This window comes from Odontesthes bonariensis, chromosome 14 (assembly GCF_027942865.1).
Source record: "Odontesthes bonariensis isolate fOdoBon6 chromosome 14, fOdoBon6.hap1, whole genome shotgun sequence".
Classification (NCBI taxonomy): domain Eukaryota; kingdom Metazoa; phylum Chordata; class Actinopteri; order Atheriniformes; family Atherinopsidae; genus Odontesthes; species Odontesthes bonariensis.
The window spans coordinates 14,393,415-14,409,547 of NC_134519.1; the positions used below are offsets into that span (position 1 = coordinate 14,393,415).

Below are 16,133 nucleotides of genomic sequence, written 5' to 3' on the forward strand. Positions count from 1 at the left end.
TTAAAAGTATGTAATTGAGGGTAATTGACAAGATATTGCTGAAGAATCCCTGGAGTGATCCTCTGAGGTGATGAATGTGGGAACAGAGAGATTGAAAGCTTATAGATTGAATGCCTTTACTTAGAAGGCCACAGATGCCCTGTGGTTATTTTGTTCCACTTGCAGCCTGCGGTTATTTAGAGCTTTGCCGCAGTGGTTGTGACCGCTCAGTGACGTCAGCTGCTGATAGAAGTTTAAAAAGTTTACAGACTGTGAAGGAAAGTGCAAGTTCTCATCCAGCTTGAGATTCAGAAACAGTTACAACAAACGCTTGTGAGGCAACTTACTCTTTTAAACTGTTTCAATGAACACATCATTCAGAATATCATTATAAAGCAAATCAACAGTTTTTTAAATTAAAATTTTAATAAAATGTAACATGTTACTGCACAAAAGAAGAAAAAAGCGAAAAGAGTCATAGTGAAAGAAACATCAACTTTGTTCACTTATAACTGATTCATTGACAACGATGACCACATCTAAAGGTTTCTTCTACCTATCTATAAACCTTTCGCATCTGTGTGCTTGCAGTTTCTGCCATTCTTTTTTTGCTTTCAGTTAGGTTGCATAGTTATGGTTACAGCTCGACACGGCCAGTTAATTAGATTGCTGTCCTTGTCCCAGTATATGTGCACGGGAGGGATATCGAGTTATTGACTGAAGTGTGTCTGATGCTGCAATGCTGTAAACTGTGTGAGAAAACACTCTATAGACATTTTACCATTTCTAACTTTCTGTGCATATAAATGTTATGAAGTTGTTTGAGGTTAGTAGAAATTTAGGTCAGGACTCGTCGCCGTTCAGTTAAAAACAGTCCATTTCTTCCTTTTACGTCATTCTTTTGTGCTGTTGGAAGTGTCCTTGAGGTCGCTGTCCTTCTCAAAAACCCAAGACATTCTCCTCAAACTTATTTTTCTAGCACTGGGTAACACATTTGGTCTCTAATACCTCATAACAACACATTCTCACTACTCCCAAATTGTCACATACATGCTTGGTCAAGATCAGTTTGCTTTAGTATTCAAACAGGTTCTTGTTTATTCTCACTTTCTGACACATTAGAACTGCTCTACAGCTGCATTTTGTTATCCCACTGTGGAGGTAAGTGACAGCCCTGATAACAATAAATGGTTACAGGAAAAAGTAATTCTGTACTCAGGGACAATTAACATGGATGTAAAGATGGTTGGACTAAAAAAAGATGACCAAGCATGGGACTTGTGTTTGAGTCCAGCTTTGGCACTGCCGTCTTTGATCTCTTGCTTTTCCTCTTTATTTGAACTCAATTTGCAACTGAACTATGTTTTTACACATTTCAATTGAAAAAAAAAAAATCATGGTTAGGTATTAAAATACATTTGCTTACATAAAGCTTTGCTGACAGTTTCAATATCATGGCCATCCTGTTCGGTTGCCAGCTTGAGAAACCCTACGTGTCAAAAAGTGAGACCTGAGGGGTTCCCTCTTCATTCAAAACTGATGCAGCGGCTTCCTGATCAAATACTGCAGCAGACTGTTGTCACCCACTCGTGTCATGAGACAGAAAAACTTTAAAAACAAGCCACAAAGTCAACATTTGGAAGAAGTTACAAGTGAGGGGTTGTGGTGCCGGTCCACTCAGGACCTAAATCTTTGGAGCTACCGTTTAGACTGCAATCCAAAACTTTTTTTCCATTCTAAATTTCTTTTCATGCATACATTATTTTGGTTCAGTCTCTCTAGCTACACATCACGTGTACTCAGTTGAGGTTATGTAACACGGTCTCCCTTTTGGGGTTAGGTACTAAAAGTACTCGCTTGTTTAAAAAAATCTAATCAACCTGGTTGAAGTTAGGACAAAATCATGATTTAAGCTCAAATACATTTATTGACAATACCATGATTAAAGTATTGCAGACTACTTTGGAAGTTTGTAAAGTATCACAATATTTGTAAGTGATCAGACTCTGATTAACCTTCCATAGGCAAAGCAGGTATCTAAGAGTCATACAGTATGTATATATATAAAAACACATGTGTATATAAACAGTGTGGTTTAATTACACTTTACCAGTAATTTGTCACATTACCAGTGGCAGCAAAGCAACCCCACAGCATGATAGTACCTCAGACCATGTTTAACTAGAAATATGTTTTTTTTTTTTTTTTTAAATTCATTGGTTTCATTTTGCAGCCTAAGAACGAATGTAGCTCAAATATGAAATTCCACGCAAATGTATATGATTGTGTATTTCTTTCAAAAGAGGTGTTTGCGTGTATGGAACTCTACTTGTTCATTATGAACTGTGTTGAACGTGCTGAAACCTCCACACAAGCTCCAGTTTAGGTGAAATTTATTTGGGTGTCTTGTATGTTGCTTTTTCCACAATCCACATCAACCTGTACAGACTTGGTGACACGTCCTAGAAAAATATTATCCTTTTATGTTTGTAAAACATCTTGATAACATGAAAAATTTATCTTGTGACATCTGGAATTGTTATGTTTTTGATCATGTTTTTTGCTTACAGACAGGCAAACAATCATCCCCTTTTTGTGCTGTATTTACTGCTCAAGAATGAATGAAAATAAGCACAAATGAGCCCAACTGTGTCGTTTTATTTATAGGATTCAGTTTAATCAAAAAGGTGCTGATAATTTTGTCCAGCATACATTTCATTCTATATCATTTATTCAATTGTATAAGAGCCCTCTTTTGTTGTTGAGTAAATAGAGACAATTCATTAAACGTATTCTGCAATATTTGTTGATTTGAATTTATTTGTGAAGGTTTTTGCATCATCTCACTGACAAAGAGAAAAACAAGCAAACAAAGGCACTGATCACATACGTCTGGCGTGACTCCCGGCTTGGCAGTGGAATTAAGAAATGTAATCTCTGGAAAGCCTCACCTCTCGCTCCTCTGCATGACTGCATGCTGGAAAGTCTTAATGTGGCAGCCCAGATTCTCTAAGAACCCAAAAAGCTGGTATATTGGTGACAAATCACATGAATTCACCCTGATCGAGACAACCTAACTTCATTACAATCAATCAAATATTTGCAAAAAAAAAAGTCTAGCAATGGGCTTCCTGAATGTCTTTAAAAATAGACAGCAGTCTATTCAGTAACGTTAAAGAGATATTTCAGTCTAGATAATAATGACATTCCTAACACAGTTGTGGAAATCTTAAGAATGATCACTGAAGCAGATGAAGGGGAATGCTTGTTTCTAATCAGCGGATCTGTTCATAAATGTGATTGATCTTGTGATCACTTGGGACTTGTTCAGGGTGCGGTGAGAATAATTCTCATTTTTCACTTCCACCAGAGAACTTTTCACCTGATCATTAAAGATACCCCTAAGAGTTCTTATCCACGACTGGTGTAGCAGATGACAGAAGTTTCACTGTTCAACTGTAAAAAGAAAAAATAGAAGGAAACCTCAAAGAAAACAATGCCAGTTTCAAAATATAAAAAAAAAATCTGCTTTGCAAATGCTTTCTTGAGGAAAGAAAAGCTGACTTCCTCCTCTCACTCTAAAAATCACTCCGACTTTTTGCTTCACACTTTTCTGCTTTCACACAGTGCAGCAAAGTACAGACATGCATATAAAACCATTTTCACCTGTGTTTCAAACACTGTCCATTCAAACTGTAGTTTAAAGAACAGTGTTTTCACTCAGCATTATATCCCAGCTCTGCATGAGCTATAGACTCACAGTTTCCCCAATCAAATCTAGTAAAAAAATTCCCCCATTCTTGCAAAATCAATCATTTGCCATCAAATGACCTCTCTTCTGTACATTTAAATCAAAGAGGCCATTCAGTGCAATTCACGTCCATCAGTCTCTCGGTGGGTCAGGTTAGGTGTTATGGTTGTTGGCACCATTCAGAGATGATTGACTGGTTTTCTTTTGACTGCTTGTCTCCTTTCTGCTCTGCCGCTAATAAAGACAATTAACTCCTGAACACTCAATAACAGCATTGCTGCATCGTGAAACTTGCAGCTGTGTTAAAATATCTTCCTTTCTGTGTTTTGCAAAGGAAGATTTTTTTTAAGAGCAGCAGGGGGGATTAAGAAAGGATTATGTGCGTGTGAAGGCAAAGAATGGAGGTAAAGAAGTGGCAGACTGGGGAAAACTGACATGATTGGAGCCGGAGAGGAGACTGACTGCAGAATACCAACGTATTTTTGTGTGTGTGTGTGAGGATCTTTCTGCACATTTACTTTTCCATCTCCAGCAGAAACAATATGGAGACGTGTTTTTCAACACCTTTTGATATGATGCCGTTTATCCACTTTTTTTCTGCATGTTTTCTATTCAGGATGCTACACAAAAAAAGAACTAAGAGTCATGGATCATTTACACTAAACAGCACTCATTAAAATATATGAAAAAGCAGCAAGTCTCTGGACCTCGTGAAGAAATCACAGCAACCAAGAGTTACTTATAACCAGCTGTACCTACACAGTTGTTCCCAAAAAGGGATCCCATTTAGACAGCTGATGTTGTCTTTGCACAGTTTTAATTAACTCCAGGGTGCAAATGCTTTGCAAATCATTCTGTTTTTATTACAGTCTCTGCAGCACCCCAATTAGTCAGACACTTGAAGAAATATGCTCACTGGTTTTCTTTCCTGAGTTAAATCAGATTATCAACACGACTCTTAAACCTGTGGTTTAAAAAAAATAGAAAATAAAGAAAAAGCCTATTCTAGAGGCTTGTTAGCTTAACCAGACTATGTTCAGTAGATTTAAAAGCCACCTACCAGCATCTTCAGAGCCTACTAACAAATCATGATGGCACAGCTTGGCCATGAAATGTTCTTACTGCAAGTTATGGCTTCATATTTACCATTTGCATATAAGAAGGCTATCTAGCAGCAACAGTGTTTTATAATCGTACAAAACAAAAGCAGCAAATCTTCACATTTGAAAAGCTGCTAGCTGTAACAGGATAAAACAGAATATGATAATGGAAGCCAATTTATTCATATTAAATCCTCGATCACTTGTTTCTGCTTTAACGCGCACAGTGCTTCACCTGTTCTCTTCTCTGTCAGGTGACAGGGCTAAAATCTGAGACTCTTCACAGCTTGATAGAGATACTCCTGTGAAAACAACATCTCTACCGTTTGTGGATTTTGAAAGCCTTATTATAGAAGTGTTACACTCACAGACAAATGTGCAAACACGCAAAGACGATCACTAACAGGGAATTCCATGATCCCATAATGTGAGAGTTTCTTCCTTCATCTTTGAATGTCAGATTCTCCTGGTGACACTTGACATTCAGACTCAGTGGAGATGAACTGTCCAACCTGTTCTCTGTTTTTTAACTCATCATATTCGATGTCTGTAACAGACACAACTCTCTGCTGGTTTTGACACTTTCTCGAAATAAGTCATCATTGTAACCCAGATGATAGAGAAGATATGTGTGTTGCAGTGGGGTATCTTATAGCACAAGATTTGTATAGTCACAGAGTGTATTTTAACTTAAACCATTAAGCTCTTGTTTGCCGAATTAAAGCAATACTATGTAACATTTCTACCTTAAAATAACAGCTTGAAAAAAATTGTGCGGCTAGAATGAGTTTTAATATTACGATTGGCCTGTCTCCTATGCCCTTCGGGGGTCTGAGTTGGAAAAACTGCGCTATGTAACTTTGCTGGACCGGCCCGGGAGGGGCCCGGTAGCAGCCCGGGAGCTGAGCGGAAGTACTTCGACTTGCTTTCTGGCACACCTTCTTGCACCTTCTGACTCCTCGCCGGTTCGTCAACAAACGTGAAACGTGAAAGCGAAAGGGTGTTGTATTTACAACAGTGTAACTGTACATTACCTCCAAGCCTGTAGGGGGAGCTCCATGATGGGCTTTTTGAGAAGTTACATTGTATTGCTTTAAACAGCGCCTAAAAGGGTGAAAAATAAAAATATGCTAACCAGTGGGTTAAAATGGCTCCTGAACACGTGTCAGTATGTGTAAATCTGAAGTGAGAATGTGGTGATCTGTCAGTCAAGGACCACTGGCTAATTTATTTAAAGCATCCTTGTAAATCATGTTTTTCTTTCTGTTGACTTTCTCTCTGAAAACAGTAAACCTGTTATTGGTAGATCAGATATTCAGTCAAAAGGTGATAAATGTGGAAGAAAAGAAAACAAATTTAAGCTGTAATAATTAATCATTGTTCCCATTCTAAGTTTAACTGACATTTTAACCAAATCATGTTTGAATTTCAGGAGGAATATTGGATAAATGTCCTTGGAAAACTAAAATAAACTGGACGGTTCCAATGTTTAGCCTAAGCTTTGGTATAAAGAAATATAATAACCTATAATTAAATAAACTGCAATACAAGGTTGATTATCTTCCTCTGAATTGTTCTGAAGTGGAAGTAGCAAGTTGCAATAACTGGGAAGACCACCAAAGGCACAACACACAGAGAAGCCTCAGGGGAAAAAAGAGGCTAAAACAGTGAAAGTATTATTGTGACATGACTGTGATGTGCTATTTTCAAATGTGAGAACACAGTTCCCATATATATTGTGAGATTTAACAGATTCACACTTCAGCCGCCATGTCAGAGTTCCTCTCACCTCCCGCTGACAGCAATCTGTCACAGCCTCCACAGACACAAACACAGAAAATGCATATTCAGCATCATGATTCAGATGCTGAATTAACAACTCCATGAATCAATTGTTTCAGAATATGAAGAATTTTTCATAGCTTAAGCTGCATATCAAGCAAAAATGCCACATTCAAGCTCATCAAATGAGTGTTTTTTTCTGTTCTCTTAGTCCTTTATGACACTAAACAAAATTTTGTTACCTGCCTTGAACCATATTTCAAGGAAACTGCAGTTCTTAAATGTCAGCCCCCATCCAATCCACTGTGTGTGTTCTGCTATTTCTTTACACAGGATTTTCCTCTTTGTCAGGCTTTTAGTAGATTTTGTAAAAGAAAAAGAAAAAAACCTGGTAAAGTAATGTTTCAAGTGCTACCTTGTCATTTGAAAGGGAGAAGGAAGTACTAACGTGATCAGACATTTACATGGGTAAAATGCTCATTTTTTTCATTCGGATCACAGACAGATCAATCAATAATTAAAAAGCAAGTTAATCCCTAATTGTTTTCCTTTGGCTTCTATGTTACCAGTCATTAAATCTCTGAAAACGTGTCCAGAAATGGATGAAACCCGTCGTCTGCATAAAGACGTCTGTTTTATTTAAACATCCAAAGGGGTTTAAACTGATTTATTTCCCAACCTACACACAGTAAAACCTTGCGATCATTTATATGCTTCAGCTCTACCCACTGTTTACACCCCGCTGCTGCTCGCTGTTTGGCTTTCTGTCTGTGACCCCGGCAGACTTTCTGAGCAGCGTTCATCTGTCTCCCTGCAGGCAGTGCTGCTGGACTACGATGACTGGGAAGACCCAGACCAGCAACGTGACCAACAAGAATGACCCCCGTTCCCTCAACTCCCGCGTTTTCATTGGCAACCTCAACACGGCTGTGGTGACCAAGGCCGACATCGAGGCCATCTTTGCCAAATATGGAAAGATAGTGGGCTGCTCGGTCCACAAGGGCTATGCCTTCGTCCAGTATGCCAGCGAGAGGAACGCCCGGGGAGCTGTGGCTGGGGAGAACACCAGAGTCATTGCTGGACAATCACTAGGTAAGAAAATATTCCTGCATTGGTGACAGCTTAGACTACTGTAAACCAATGAGTTGCTAAACTGGAAACTACAGTGTGGCTGAGCAAAAGGCTGCTTTATTTACAGCTCACGTCCTCCAAACCTGCACTACAATAAGGGCTGTTTCTCCCTCAGCGTATGTGCCTTTGCTCTGCTCTGTTCCGGGGGGAGTGTAATTATATGACAGGACATGTAAGCTGCTCCATGTTCCTGTTTAACATCAGTTTTGACTGTCAGATGATCTTACTTTGAATCCCAAAAGTAAAAGGTTTTTTGTTTAACTGAAATTATGTGCACAGTTGTGTTTCTTGGTTATAGTCCATAAATGATCTCTGGTTCCTGTTTTGCATCACTTTGGCAACAATTCTCTCTATATAGCTGTCTGTATTTTTCCCTTTCATAACTGTTTGGTGTTTCTTTGTAGTTGTTATGTGTCTCTCTGTAGTCACCGATTGTCACTTTGTAGTTGTATATCTGCATTTTTATCTCTTACAGTCTTTTGTTGTTCATTCAGTCCTCATGTGCATCTTTGCAGTTATGTTTTGTCCCTTTGTTGTTGTTGTTGTATCTTTGTAGTTACAATGTGTCTCCATGTAGATGCTATGTGTCTCTATAGTCAACGACTGTAATTGTGTGTCTTTCTTTTCTTTTCCATTATTTTTTGTGTGAATCTATAATCATCTTATGTTACTTTGTAGTTGTCTCTTTGTTGTCATGTCTCTTGTCATTGTCACATTTTATTTTTGTGACTTTATCGGTCCATAATTTAGACATTTTATGTTGTAGTTTACTCTTTATGTCTCTTTGGGATAGTTGTGGATTTCTTCAAAGTTACTTTGTCTGTCTAATCACTGATTGTCACTGAAGCGTCACTCTGTGGTTATATCTCGTTTTGTAGTCTTTTGGGGTTTTTTGTAGAATGCCATGTGTCTCTGTGTCTTTTGAGTCTTCTAGTTGTTTAGTATCTAATTGTAGTCATTTTGTAGGTTTTTTTGTTGCTTGTTTGTGTCATTTGTGGTCATTTTTTTTATCTCTTCTTAGTTTAATATATATTCAATTTCTATAGGTTATTTTGTGTCCGTGTTTTCGTCTGCTTGTAGTTGTGTCTCTTTTGGTTTGAAATATGACGAGTTAAACCTTAGAAATGAAATAATAAATCAAGATATAAGGTTTGGAATAAAAAAAAGAAGTCAGACACAACACATAAGACTGTGAAGATGAGAAGAACGTTGAAGGAGAGACATTCAGTCAGCAACATGGAGGCAACATTCAGAGCTCAGTCCACACGAGGGTTTAGTAAATCCCAGTAAATCTTCCCTATATTACTTATTGATTGGTTCACAGCCTCCATGAAAAATAAAAGTCCTTCCTAATCCTCGTCTCTCATTAAATATGAAAAAGAGTGCCGCAGGGGTCACGTCTATAGTACATCTAGTATTTGCCCAGTTTCATGCATTTTGGTCCATAAAATTACATGTGGAAAAACTGCAAACTATGTGCAATATCTCAGTAACTATGATTGTTTTTGAATGATTCCTGAGGTGAAACAGTAATCACTTTAGCGATCAGCCTCATGTTGGGTGTATTTTTTTTGTAATTTCGTCCATTATTGCTATTTTCGATCATGAAACTCATTTAAGATTTCTGCTGAAATCTGAGAACACAGTGACAATAAATCCAGTGGAATCCTGCAATGAATGTCCAACATGGACATCCATCACATTTATTAGTGACTACACAACCCAACAAACAATAACCAATCAGCTTTGTGGCTCATTTTCTGGGACAAACTGGGTGATAATCATTCTGAATAAGATTTTAACCAACCAAATGTGTGTCCCAAATGCTAATTTGTTTAATCGTTTGATAACTTCTTCAGATTTAGATTATGCTGATTGATGTGAAGGTAATGAAACAGGATTACTTCAGTGATTCCGAGATGCAAACACAACAACAAAACCAGAGACGACAACGTTTCAAGTTTAAGTTCAAGTTGTTGACCTCTTAGATATGTTGCTTTTTACTTCTAATGATTGTGCATTTTGACTTAATTGTTGTGTTTTTATCTATGTTAAGTGGTGTTTTTCATTTCTGTTTTGTTGGTTTGTTGTTTGAAATGTAACATTTTCTGAAATGTTGCGTTTTGGGATTTGTTGTCTACTCTGCTTCATTGTTGTTTAATCTTTGTTTAGTTGTAGTTTTCTATTTTATCCTGATATCGTCTGAAAAGCTGTTGTGCTGTGTTCAGTGTAATGCTTTACACTTCAGCGTTACTGTGGATGACAGTGGGTCTGTATCATTACCATCCCGGCATTTGCCACCTGCACACCACGTAAGCAGCCTCTGCACACCATTTAAACAGTATATTAGCCAGTGAATACACTCATTCATCTCCAGCAGAGCAAGCAACATGTAGGCCCACCTGGGCCACAAATACTGTGAGGTGGAATTAGAGGAGTCCTCCTTCTGTCGGATGTTGGTGGAACTTCCCCAGGTCACCTGTACTAGTGTCCCAAGGCAAGATGCTGAACTTCACATTGCCCTTAAATGTGTTCTTCACTTCTGATTTGCTTTGGATAAAAGCTAACTGAATTTCATGTAATAAGGGTTGTTAGTCATAAATGGATGAATCTGCTGAAAAAGCTACATTTCGGACGTTACATTCACCAGCAGATAATTTCTGGAATTTTATTTTCTCTGTTGCTTATGTATCTTGTCAACTATGAATGGAAAAATAATCCATGATCGCTGTGACAGATTACTGCTGTTTTAGGTTGACTCTTTGATCGGGTCAGCAAATTTTTTCCAATCCATTTGAGAAATAGGCTCCTCCCTCGCTGCTCATCATCACTTCTCAGCACTTTTCTGGCTGAAGAAAAAGGAGCAGACCCACTATTAAATCTCTTGACCATTAATTATTCACCGAAAATTAAAGAAAATTAAAAGGTCTGGCTGAATAAGGCAGGGTTTTTCTCTCAGTGAATAAAGTAATGACATCTTCATCCTCCTCTGCTTCAACACATGTAAAATATTATAAATTAGTGCTTCTGATCCTTATGTAACCTCCGTGGTTTCCCTTGAATTGCCTTTGTTATCCATAGCGTGTGGGTTTCCAGGGCAGACTCAGTAATACTGACATTTCAGGGGCACTCATTGTCAGTTTTGAGCCCTAGAGCTCATTGCATTGGGAGTAAATATACATGTTTGTTTACAACTTCTACAATGTGCACACTTTCATAAACTAATTCACAATGTTTAAACGGCTATGCCAACTATTTAAAAAAGTGCAGAGTTAGATGATAGAAATAATGAACTATGAAAATAAAGCCAGGTGGTGTGGTGGTTAGCACTGTCACCTCACAGAAAGAAGGTTCTGGGTTCAAGTCCTAGCTGGGGCCTTTAATGGAGTTTGTATGTTCTCCCTGTGTATGTGTGGGTTTTCTCCAGGGTTACTCCAGCTTCCTCCCACCATCCAAAAACATGCATGTTAGGTTAATTCGTGTTTCTAAATTGTCCCTTGGAGTGAGTGTGGATGGCTGTTTTTCTCTGTTTGGCCCTGTGATGGACTGGCCACCTGTCCAGGGTATACCTGCCTGTAACCCAGTGACAGCTGGGGTAGGCTCCAGACCCCCAGCGACCCTGAGTAGGATTAAGTTGGTATAGGAAATGGATGGATGGAAAATAAAGCCAGTCCTCAAACCTCCTTCATGTTTTATGTCTTGGTGATTCATTAGCTTAGCATAAAGACTAGAAACAGCCAGCATTTTCAGAGAATGCATTTAAAAATATGTCTGCTTTTCCTCTTAAGCACTCTAATGGACATGTTGTGTCTACGTCCTGTTTTTATTTCTTGAGTGGCAGCAGTGGGGTTACCAGGTAGACATCTGTGTCTCCAGGGAGTCAATTTGTCTCACAGCTATGTGCAAAGATAACTGAAGCTGGCTGTTTTAACACCTCTCTGTTTGTTTGTAATAGTTGAACGGAAAACGTGTTAATTAGTGAGCTCTAAATGCAGCAGATTTTTAACTTAAACCAGGGCAAGGCTGAATGCGTCCCTCTGTTTCCAGTCTTCATCCTGAAGTATGTTAAGCCAAGCTAGGCTAACTCTCAACTAGCTCTGGCACTGTGTTTACTGCAAGAGATGAGGCTGGTCTCAGTCAGCTCTACAAGCTCTCTTTGAAGATCCATTCAAGTTCTTTGCTCCAATGTTTCAGCTCTAGACGATGCCCTGAGTGGTGCGCTAAGGGTCTTCATTTGCCGGACCTAATTAATGACAAGGAAAATGAATCACCACAGTGGTTTCTGTTGCCACACCACATAAATATTCCCTCTAATATCAGCACAGATTTACACGTTCAGTCTACACCCACTTATAGAGGCTCCCCTCATTGTTATGCAGGCTGACAAACCATATATTTACAGAGAAACACAAAATCCAAATTGTTGTGTTACTGCACACAAAAGGGATGTTGTCAAAAAAAGTTCAGGTGAAGTCAGGTCCTCCTACCATAGCCAAGGAAAAATATTCCTTTTCTTTGTATTGCATATTGCAGCTCCACTCTGTCCTTGTAAACATAGTGCCTGTGGACACACATGCACATACCATAAATCCAGTGTGTTAACAATGCACCATAAGAGTCAGAGATATACTGCATGTGCCTACAGTAAAGTCTCCTTCTGCTCTGCATATCATCTCTTCTGCCTTTCTTCTGCTGCCTCTGAAGTTTAACCCTGAACGCCTTATCTTTTAAACATGAACGTGATATTTGATTAGACTTCTGGGTGGTGAAACCTGCACCAGATAAGATTTCTGGATATTTTCCAAAGCACTTTTAAATCACATTCATTGAGGAGCAAAAGGGGGACGGTTGTGTGATGTATGACATGTGACAGGAAGGTCAGAATCAAACCTGTGACGTCCTGAATGCACAGTGAGCAGCTCGGGCCTCTGAGGTACCACGATGCCCCATGCTTGAGTGGATTTAATAGCCGGGAGACACTGAAGCTCCAGTGACTGCTTTAATTTCTTCGGACATGACTGGATAGCTGAGATTACTTTAAGTAGTTCAAGCAAATAAAAGGGACGTTCTGTCATGCTGGTGGTGGCTGTCCTCAAGCAGCAGCTACTTAACTCCTGATGAAGATGCCTGCTGGTGATGAAGAGCACAGGGGAGGGTTTTTAATACCGATTAAGCAATTTTTTTGCCTCTGCTTCTGCAGATGTAATGTGGATATAGATGCACTGCTATTTCCACATTTATATTGTTAAATCAGACCATCCCGTGATCATATCTGCTTTGGGTCATAGTGTGTCAGAGCTCTGATGTGTCTGTTCTCCAGTAGTGTTTGAGCACCTCTCTGTGGTCAAAACACATACTGCAGAGCAGTTTATCAAAATTTGTTGTATTAGGCAGGTAAAAATTGATCTGTTTTCAAATAAAGTCTTAGAAAATAAGGAGTAAAGTAATAATAATGATGATAATAATGCTAAATAAAATCTTAATTTGTAGGTTTGAGACAACTACAGTCAGGAAATTTGTCTGCATAATTCACACCAGCATCTCTGCCTCACAGGATTAAAGCAAGAGAACATTATAAACAATATCAAGTTATAATCAATAACATCAATACCATAACAGAAATGCCTAAATAAAGGTGGTTGATTGAAACAGTTCAAGCTTCTTCGTTTACCTCTCATTACCAGCTGAGACTTCTAGACAAGGCAGCATTTGGAGTTCTTTACTCATAAAGTCATGAAATTCCCACATTTGTGAACACTAGATGGTGCTGACAGCAAAGCACTGAGACCACTGAGGTCCCTCCACATGTATCATTCATCTGCACCCTCAGCAGTCAAGCAGGGACACCCTGATTACATCCTGTGCTGAATATCTAATCACACTTTTACATTCATGAGTCATTATATAGCTGGAAAAGTGGCCTTGCATTTTACCACCTAGTTTTGAATAGTTTATGATAATGAACTATACTTAGTGGAGGTTGTGATAAATATATTATATGAATATAAATATATTTAGAAATTAGCCTCCAGTAACCTCCTTGGTCACTGCACAGATTCAATGTTTTGTCACCCTGTTCCAGCCTTTTCACTTAAATATCGCTCCAAAAATGTCCAAATGGAACAACAGGTGACCATATAGCATTTGATTGACTAGCCTTGATGCCATGAATGTGTTACAGTCGGCCTTCATCAGCTTTCAGTATCTTATCGAAGCTGGTGGATCATTAAGATGTCAGGCTGAGCACAAGACACCTGCAAACACTGTGCCACTGTAATCTTATTGTTATAATTACATTTACAAGGCTCCGTATTCCACTAATCCAACATGCTGCAGCAGCTGGGAAATCAGTGGGCCGCTCGGCCCCTATATCCTCTGCTTATCTTTTTCGTCTCATCAGTCCATAGCTCATCCACTTTAAATTAAAATGGGGGAAAAAAGTTGACATTTGAATAGGAGAAAGTGACAACAGAGAGGTGGCTTCTCTTTGTAGTGAAATGTGCCAGGTGGGGTCAAACAGGAATTTTTTGGAGGTTTAAAGAAAAAAAACAAGTGAAAATAAGATTGAATGATATATACTAAAAAAGCTACATTGCAGCTGAACTGTAATTAGTGTGTTTTGAAAAGAAAAATAGAACAATGTTTTAGTTTGGGACTTTAACTCCCTCGGTTTTCTAATACTTTAGTTTTTCTTCTCTATTCAAATTTCTTCTCAATTACTTATGTGTTATCAAGTACAACACGTATATATTTAATTCAACAGATATTTCTGCTTTTTATGTATTAATTTAAACAAAGTGTGCGTCATTTCTTTTGTCCAATCAAACCATCAAGCTGATAAATTGCTGAAGTGAGCGGGGCATCTTTGCGTATGAAGGAAATAGTTAAACTGCTTATGAAATAATGATGTAGAGAAAATACTGATATAATTTAATAGATGTGTGTACATGAAGCCCTGTTCAAACAGCGGAATAAACAACTCGAAAAAAAAATAGTTCAGGTCAAAAAACACAGAACAAACTGGAGACAAACCAGTTAGATGTTATCCACGTAAACAAGCAAACATGTTTTTGTGTTTTTATCATACATGACTGGATATCTCATCATATAAAGGATCAAAAGTTTCTGTATGAAAGTGTCATGTCACTATACATGTACTGCATGTGAACGGTGCATCTATTCCAAACTCATTTGGTGTTCACGTCTTCATTGTTTAAGCTTTATTATTATAAATGGATTAGTCTATACAAACAAATATCTGCTTATGCAGAAGTAGAAGCGGGCAAAATACATTGCTTTGTGTATCTGAAGCTTTCTGGTTTCCATTTGTAGTTTATGTGTTGCCAACCTATATTTAGAGTAAAAGATGAGGAACATGTCGGTTCAAATAGAAGATAAGATGAATATCTTGTCACTCAAAGATGCTGAGCTACTGATCCATGTCTTGGTGCAATCCAGATGGAATTATTGTACTACTTTCCTATAAGAACTGCCTGAAAAGACTCTTAGAGGTTTGTAGATCGTTTGAACTGTAGCAGCTTGGATTTGACTGGTTCATCTAAATATGATGACATTACCCCCGGTGCTTGATTGGCTTCATTGGCTTCCAGTTCTGGTTAAAGTAGATTTGTACCTCATTGATGGTAACCTAGAAAAATATTATATGACAGAGGACCATGTCATTTAACTGACTTTGTGAGACCATACGCAACCGTGTTGTTTACTGCACTCTCAGAGGATTGGTCTTCTGGAGGTCCCAAGGGTCTGGACAAAGACAGTTTGAGAGCATTTTCATACCATGCATTAACATTGTGGAATAGCCTTCTGCCTGAAATTAGGCTGATAAGTTTCAAATAAAAGTTAATGACCCACTTTTTTCATAATGTGTTTTTATCCTCCTCTGGTGTGTTCTTATGACTACCTTTTATTTTTTTATATATATATATATTTTTTTTTAACTTTGTCAAATATTTTCAATGATTGTGTTTTTTGTTCTCACAATGGTGTCACATGACATTTACCAAGTGGTAACCAAAGCGGTTGCTCTGAGCCACAAACCCAAAGACTAAGCAGTGACATTCACTTTTTTGTGAGTATTTTTAGCATCTTTCAGCTCTTTGTTTTTGTTTTGCAGCTCCCATATTGTTTTGATTCCACATCATTACACTCATGCCCATTTCAAGGTGCAACAGGCAATTGTTTTCAGCACAAAGTGACAGCAGTGACAGTGACTGTTGGAGAAAACTGCTTCCCTCAGGGAGAACAAAACATGAGCCACAATATGGTTCAAGTGTTGGATGTGCTCAAAGCCAAATGTTTGTTGAACAGCTGAGTTCACAAAAGACTAAAAACTATTCCATTGAGCTTTTAACCTCAGGTAGCCTAGATTT

At 38.3% G+C, this 16,133-nt stretch overlaps 1 protein-coding gene across 3 annotated transcripts in view; it reads left to right on the forward strand.

The window, feature by feature from the left end:
• Nucleotides 1-16,133, forward strand: part of LOC142398835 (RNA-binding Raly-like protein) — a 52,402-nt gene that overhangs the window by 12,741 nt on the left and 23,528 nt on the right. For all 3 annotated transcript variants that reach the window (XM_075483047.1, XM_075483045.1, XM_075483046.1), the window contains exon 2: nucleotides 7,430-7,704. In XM_075483047.1, coding sequence (XP_075339162.1) covers nucleotides 7,449-7,704 — 256 coding nt within the window. In that variant the 5' untranslated portion in view covers nucleotides 7,430-7,448. The remainder of the gene's footprint in view (nucleotides 1-7,429; nucleotides 7,705-16,133) is intronic.